Source organism: Setaria italica, chromosome IX, assembly GCF_000263155.2.
Source record: "Setaria italica strain Yugu1 chromosome IX, Setaria_italica_v2.0, whole genome shotgun sequence".
Lineage (NCBI taxonomy): Eukaryota > Viridiplantae > Streptophyta > Magnoliopsida > Poales > Poaceae > Setaria > Setaria italica.
Window position 1 is genome coordinate 12,027,830 of NC_028458.1, and position 7,839 is coordinate 12,035,668.

Sequence of the window (7,839 nt, forward strand, 5' to 3'; positions counted from 1 at the left end):
CACGTGTTCTTGTACGAGCTGGCAGGCGGCGGCGACAATTCCCCAGCGGCGGTCGCGCGGCTCAAGGAGCCGCGGCCAACCTCCTCGCCGGGAGGCCGGCGCGCGTGGACGCATTCAAAACGCACATCATGGATGGAATCACAGACAAATTGACAGCTGAAAAGCACATCGGAGTCGGAGCTCTGCTACTCCACTACTCAGGCCGGCCAGGTGCAAGGGCAAACTTGGTTCTCAGAAAAAACATCACCGTAACCAGTTGCATCCATCAGCTAAAGAAGGTTCATTCCATGGACTGGATATATAACTATATATACCAGAATCTTTTGTTCTAATACAAGAGTCTTGAGTGACCAGTACTACTCAGGTCAAGTACTACCCAATTATCAGCAGCAGCATTACATGCGCTGAACAGCCTACCACCACACCCGCCACATCGAGAGTCTTGTACAGCGGGCATCTAGCTTCTAACGCAATTCTTCCAAAATAGTGTCAGCCGGCATCACCACATATGAACAAAAGCCACACGCCGAAATGGCGTCAGGGGGTGACCAATGCCTTGGCAGTCTAGACTACAACCTTCTTCTAAAATGACCACTTCCCGGTCGGCCTACAACAACAACGCCGACCAACTTCCCTGTCAAACTAACCCATCAGTCACCTGCTGTCGCCGGAGCCTTTCAAGTGACCGCTCCGCCTTTTAGGAGGCTTCTCAACAGCAGCGTTGCCGTTGGCCTTCACATCTTTGCTCTTCAGCTCACCTCTTCGGCGACCGCCCTGCCCTTTGGGCTTCTTATCAACAGCTTTGTCATGGGACCTGCCTTCGCTCTTCACCTTGCGCCTTTGGTGACCACCCCTCCTTTTAGGCTTCTTCTCATCTTCAGCTTCAGCTTCAGCTCCAGCTTCATCTTTATTCTTGGGCTGGCCAGCCCCACTCTTCAACCTGATCGATCAACCACATAACAAGCAGTGACCAGAATGCCTTAAAAAATTTCTCCTTTTTGGTTGCAACTTCAGACCTTCTATAGCAAAACTTTTGCCAAATTTTAAAACTGGGCTTCTGTATCTACAGCTTACCCGTCAGAGGAAACATCCAAGAAATTTACAACTTGGTTCAGAGCATGAAGAGCAATCTTCTTAATCTGAAGGAACCAGATTTCACTCCAGGTTAGTCATCATATCAAATAGCACAGCATCAGGAACAGAAACAAGATAACTGAGAACACAGCATGCCAACCTCCAGTTTATCTTCTTTAGCCCTGTGGCCAGATGGAAGCCGCCTAAACTCTTCAGTCAGTTTGATACACTCGTCGACGTTTTCAGGGGAAACAAAGTCCATCGCAACCTTGATGCAGGACTGCACAAATAGAAACAGCTATAGTTTAAGCAACAAGATATATTTGTTCCTAAATTCAAATAAACAGGAGCAAAAAATAAGGCTAGTTAAGTTCGGTCACACCTTCAAATTCCTGACTTGGTGAGCACATCCAGCAGGAATGAACACCGCCTCACCAAGCTTTTGCTCAAATGTCCAGGGTTCAACACCTACAGCAAGCATGCCATCACATTAGAGAAAGAGCATAACAGCATAAAGCACTGCATTTCTGCGGTCTGAATAGTTCATCAACCATATTCCTCCTTGAGCTTTCTCTTATGCTCCTCAGTTAAGTAGAAAGTCTGATCATGAATTGGGTGAATAACCTGCATCATTAGAATAACTATTGGTCAGCATAGGAAAACAGGGGAAATAAATTTGTAATGAGTGCAAGGAAAACAATACCTGCTTTACAGGATTGCAATGGATGTGCCGGAATTCTGAGGCGTGTTTCTTAAGATAACCTTGTAGCTTGTCAGAATCCTCTCTTCGGAAAATATCCCACAAGGCACCACCAGTTCTCTCATGCTTTCCACTCTCCTTAGATTCATGGGATGGAGGTTTATCCTCAACGTCACCTTCAGTATCAATAGGTGGTAGAGCATTGGTGTCCAAGCCTGCACAATGAAAACAAGAATGTTGCAGTAAGTTATGTCAAGGGTAACCATAGTGAACCTGTACAATTCACCATCAGAATACAGATACCATCATGACATGAGGTCTTGGTTGTTTCATCAACAGTTATATTCTGGGAATCAGTAGAAGTTGGTGGTAGGTTATGTTCAGTGCTGGATTCTAATCCACCGTAAAGTTCCTGAAGATCTTGTTCTTTCATTTTCTTTCTGATTTTCTCTATCTTCTTAGGTGGATAGGTCTCATCAGGCACTTCTGCTGTGTGTGTTAAAATATTTACCTGATAAAAAAGACACTTCTCACAATTAATTACTGCCATGGTAAACTAGTGAAACCCAAGCAACTGGCAAATAAGAAAGAAAGAAAGAATAATCAATTGTTAGTTGTTACCAGCTGGGTGTACAGCCAAAGCTTGGAAAAGGTAGGCCAGAGATAGCAACATAAAGAAAGTGAGACGCATGTTACCCAGGATATAGCATTGCATAAGTCAATTTTATTCTACATCGAAGGTACAACATAACCACAAATGTTATAAAATGAGAAAAAGGATCACCATTAACAAAGCATACCGCGTCAGACATGTCACAGTGAAGCTTGGTCACAGAATCACCCCTGCCTAACTCTTGGTTAAATCCATAAGCGATGTAAGTTTTTGGTCCAAGATCTGGCTTCAAGGCACCATCAGGAAGCTTGACTGCAAGATTTAGTGGGCCATATCGAGGATCAGTGTATTCAGGAAATGGCAATGCGCTGATAAACTCTGCACCATGGCGAGGCAATCTCTGATCAAATGAACTAGATGGCGGCCAGTCCTTTAGCTTAAGCATCTCAGGCCAGTGTGTCGTAGGGTGAGTTCTGCCTCGCGTATATCCCACAAAAAACATGTGTATATTAATTTCCACCTGCAACATAAAATTTTGCATGTCAAGCGCTTAATATTTATGATTAGCTGTTAATAACAAAGCAGTGAGCAGTCTATCTGTGTGCACACAGATAACACATTTGCTTAAAGATTGAAATGGAAGTCCAATTCACTGATATCTCAACATTGTAATTTTTTTTACTTGTAAAGCATGTCTTGTTTCTTGACATAGTAATAAAAATCTTCTACCAGAAATGTACCACCATGAAAATTAGCATGGGGACAAAGATATGCAACAGAGCACAAACATCAACAAGTCAGGGACATGACCCCCACCCTCCAAATGCACCTAGGAATACTAACAGATCTAAGGGAAACACTAAAGTAAAAACATATATAAATATATACAAAAAGAAAGTGGTCAACAAACGCACTCAAACATTCAGGGAAAGAGTTCCTAACCTCATTCCAATCAAGGCAATCTATTGCCCTGACAGCAAAGTTCTCATCTTCGATGTTGCCATTAGTCTTTTTCTCTCGCAATGCCCGCCACATAACTAATGGTTCCCAACTGAGACCAGAGGTCAACTGAAGAACATCAGAAACAATAACTGGCTCACCCTTTGTCCAATGCATCTGAAAGTGCACCAAGTCACCCTCCTTGATGCCAGTGGCAACTGGGCAGTAGAGGTGGTTATCACTTGAGCCTTTCCTATTTGCAGCCTCTCGCACATCCTGAGTTCTTATGTTACCTGAATGGTCATAACAAGGGCACTGATAACTCCTTTCTGCTACTGCTTTTGCAAATACTTCACTCCTCATAATTTTTTCAGCTCGTTCTTCTAGCTCAGAAAGCATCTTCTCTGGGAATGAGCATTTGAGGTCCAAAACTGAACCACCACAGCCTCCTAGCTCCTTCGGTGGGCAAGGTATGCTACCGTCACTTTCTGCTTTCCACAGTAGCAGAGTTTTATTTGGGCCTTCACTAGAACACATTCCATTGGAAGGCTCAGTGTTTGGGGATGAGCTATGCCCTCTCAAAGAGAACCTTGTATTCTCATCATAAGCAGTACCAAAAACATAAGCCTCGCCTCTATTTTCATAGTCATCATGCGTTACCATCTTTATGTCTTCTCCTCCAGGAATCTCACCTTTGCGGATCTCCCCACAGCATGCAAGGCACAAATCATAAAAGCAACACTTGCAGCTTCTATGAAAATCAACTATAGAAGTTTTACAATTATTGCTGCAATAGAAGAAGAATAACAGAAATCAGATGCTTGCTGCTATAAGATTGTGGCAGAAAGGAAACATGGAAAGGCCAAACCAGTAGGCACGCTCGTCTAGATTACATTCAACTTGTTCCAACTTCACCTCATTCACCAAAACACCTGCAAAAAAACAAAAACCAAATCAGCATGAACAACCTTAGTTACCAGATTGTGTCATGCAACACAGAAACACAATACCTTTTATTTTAGCCTCTAATTTCTTCTCCTCCATCTGCTCCTGTTGCAGTTTTCTCAACCAGGGAAGCAACAAGTGCACAACATGACAAGCATAACGGATTTGATTTCCTTCAGAAATTTCCTTCTTTGGAGGCTGCTTCATGAGAAATGGAAAGACATTGATGAAGAGTAGAAAGGAAAGATTTGAAGAAAAAGATAGACTTAATAAGCAGAAGAATGGAGAAAATGCAAAGGCAAAAGGACTTAATGAATGCTAGGCGTGAACCTCTTCAACTCCTCGCATTCGTAGGCATCCCTTGCAATTACAGTTCTTGCGACAATATGGGCACTTTGCAGCAAAATCATCTTCTGACAAATCAGGATACCTGTTTAATAGTTAAGACAGATTAGCATTGTACAATAAACTAGATCAAATAACATAGCCACATGAAATGAAAATATTAGAAGCAAAAACATCCTATTTTTTGTACCACAGTAGACAAAAGCGATTGCACAGAGCACAAAAAACTAGCAGATGCATATAGAATAAAATGATGACTTTAACCGTGTGTATGTAATTTGTATATGTAAAATGTCACATTTCAAGGAAACTGCATGATGGGCAATCATATTAGTAGACACCAGGATCGTGAAAACTTGACACACCATCGTTCAATGCATGGCACACAGAAGCGCTTATTCCTGCATGCATTACACCAGATCACCTTTCCTTTATCATTCCTCTGGCACTGGTGGCACATTAGGGCCTGCTCCCCAGTCAACATCTTCTTCCCTTTCTAGACAATTGAAACAACACTTAAAGTCATCAATTAGTTAGGGAAAACCATTCCATAAACAGCTTATGCCAGGGAATGAGTAGTTTACCCTATTTTTTTCGTCGCAATCTTTATCCTTGGAGGATGAAGCCTTCTTTTGTTCTGCATTCTCTCTCTTCAACATTTTTGTAACAGAAAACTTCCCTGCATCCCCTTTCTTCCGCTTCTTTCCAGTCTGTTTAACCTCACCATTCTTTGAGAACTTGTCCCTAACTGTCTCAGCACCATACTGCAAGAAAACGTACTTAGCCTGCAACGTTCTTTGGATACACCAAAACGCACCGAAACTGAGATGCTAGAGCAAGGTAGCGACAGAATTACTAGGAAATTTCCTTTACATCCTATGGCCAAAGTAGTGAGATGCTAGAATAGTTTCCAAAGAACAGTGAGATATCTCAAGCACCAAAACTGAAGTGCTACAGTAACGTAGCAACAAAATTCTTTTTTCTTGAGGAATCAACGGTGTAGAGAGGCAGAATTAGGGGGAACACCACACACCCTAATGAGGGGGGGTTAACCTTTCATATATAGCCAATATGGCTTGGTATACAAGGTAATACAATTAAGTATACATGGAAAGCGTAATCAACTATACAATCTCTAATACCCGCCCGCAGTCGCAGCAGGAGGATCACGAACACAAAGACTGGACCTAAAATCAATGAACATCTGTGCAGGTAAGCCTTTCATCATGATGTCCACGAACTGATGGGAGGACAGGACATGGAGGACACGAACTTGCAGTGAGGTTGGGAACCGTAGAGGGAGGAGGACGGCGCGAGGAAGGGGCGCCGGCGCCAAGTGGCCAGATTGAGACTCCAGGGGCCTGGATTCGACGCCTGACAACATCTGCAAGCAAGCACGACGCGTTGACACGCCAGCGGTTGCTGGCGACGGCCGCGAAGCCCCTCCCACCAAAGCGCGCAGCGACGAGAGACCCTGAGGGACTGGATCTAGCGGCTGGTCACATCTCCAAGCTAGCACATCGCCAATGGAGGAGATTGGCCACCAGGCAAGAAGAAGCACGAAAAAAACATGGAAGTAGAGGGGGGAAGGAGGTACGGGGTGCTAGGGGCCTGCTGCAGTGGCTTGGAGCCCGCCACCGCCGGAGCCAGGGGCGGGGGCAGCGGGGAGGAGGCTCGCTGGCGGGGGGCTTGTGGCGGCGCGGGTCGTTGCCCCCTGAGTCGCCCCTGGAGCAGCTCAAGAGGCCGAGCAACTCACTGTCGTGTCACTCGTACCCTCCCAGCAACAAAATTATCAGGAAAAATATCTTCTGTAAATCTTCTAATGGATGACAGAAATGGGATGCTAAATGCCAAGGGAACATTTACGCAAGAGAAAAGGTACAGTAATCAGCTAATCACAAACAACTCGCTGATCCTTGCTCAGTTGCTAGTTACAGTAAACACTTACAGTAAGCAAACAAGCTCCTTTAGCATAAAGCAAATAAAAAAAACCAACAAAGTATTAAACCGTTTGGAACAGGACCTTGAACTTGTGACAAGGTGTTTGGATGTTTCAAACAAAACAGAAATTAGTCAACTGCCTCAAAACATAAACACCCGACAAGAATAAAATCAATACAATGGCAAGTAGACGTATTTCAGAGAATAGGACACAAGATGCTACAACATCAACATACATACGAAGTAAAAACGCAACCATGTGGTAGAAGAATTAATGCTACTATGCCAATGGAGCATGGGGAGGAAGGAACAAGGAAGTATGCCAATGTTAAACGATTTTTCTTTCCTTTAGTATGCATCGGAAGTACAGCAAAGAATTTTCACAAAAATCCGTCAGGTGACTGAAGAATACTCAGCTGTTGCTCGATCAAAAAAATGTCATCTTTCATTATCTGAGTTTAACTGGCAAATCATACATCTAGTAGGAAACAGCGGATCATAAGAAAAGACAGAAATGGCAAAATGTGGCACACAGGTTCCCTTTTTTTTTCTTTCCCTGTGCATCTGACAGTACATCAAAGAGTCTTCAGAAAAATTGCTCAAGTGACTGAACAATACTCGATTCCCCAAAACAAAATGGTCATCTTTGTTACTGGCAGATCATTCATAAAAGGAAACATGGAAAAATCGTAAGAAATGATAGAATGGCTTCTTAAAGATTTTCACGCTCCCAACCAAAAAGTGATGTTCTTTTAGTTCATATCCCCGCGCACGACACGACTGAAAATCTAGGCGGCAAACAACAGTAACAACACTAGGAGAGACACGCGGGAACGACGTAAATCCCGAGAAAACAAATGGGGGAATGGGAGGGGGAAGGGTAGAATCCCCAGCACCACCTCATCGTCATCGGTGTCGCGCTCGCACAGGGCGTTGGGCGGATGCCTCCTCTCCCGGAGCACCCTGTCCCCGACCGCCACCCCGTCCATCGCCGGCGCCGGGACGGCCCTGTCGCCGCCACCCCGCCTCCTCCCCCTCCCCCTCCCCCTCCCTTTCCCCCTCGCCGCCCCCTTGCCTCTCCCTTTCATCCCCGTCTTCGCCTCCCCGCCGCCGTCCCCGGCCGCGGCCCCCACCGGCTCCCCCGACATTGGCCGGCGCCGAAGAACGAGCGCAGGGAGAAAGAGCGCGACGCGGCGCGCGCTCGTGCGCGCGGTGGGCTGCCTGGAGAAATGGGGAGGAGGGGAGTCGTCAGTGGAGGATTTTCTCCTCCCGCGCCCCTCTT

The 7,839-nt window shown here is 45.1% G+C and overlaps 1 protein-coding gene across 2 annotated transcripts; it reads right to left on the reverse strand.

Annotated features, from left to right (window-relative positions):
• Positions 1–265: 265 nt before the first annotated feature.
• Positions 266–7,583, reverse strand: LOC101776595 (lysine-specific demethylase JMJ25). Of its 2 annotated transcripts, none has more exons than XM_012848943.3 (15): positions 7,457–7,583; positions 5,201–5,380; positions 4,982–5,112; positions 4,602–4,701; positions 4,337–4,469; positions 4,195–4,258; positions 3,330–4,113; positions 2,575–2,907; positions 2,078–2,285; positions 1,778–1,989; positions 1,626–1,698; positions 1,457–1,542; positions 1,235–1,354; positions 1,075–1,139; positions 266–940 (listed from the first exon to the last, which is right to left on the reverse strand). In XM_012848943.3, the coding sequence occupies exons 1-15, from the start codon at positions 7,544–7,546 to the stop codon at positions 655–657; spliced, it is 2,865 nt and encodes a 954-aa protein (XP_012704397.3). In that variant the 5' UTR covers positions 7,547–7,583; the 3' UTR covers positions 266–654. The 2 variants fall into 2 exon arrangements, with proteins under 2 accessions (XP_012704397.3, XP_022679080.1); XM_022823345.1 differs by lacking the exon at positions 7,457–7,583 and adding an exon at positions 6,214–7,414.
• Between the last annotated feature and the right edge of the window lie 256 nt (positions 7,584–7,839).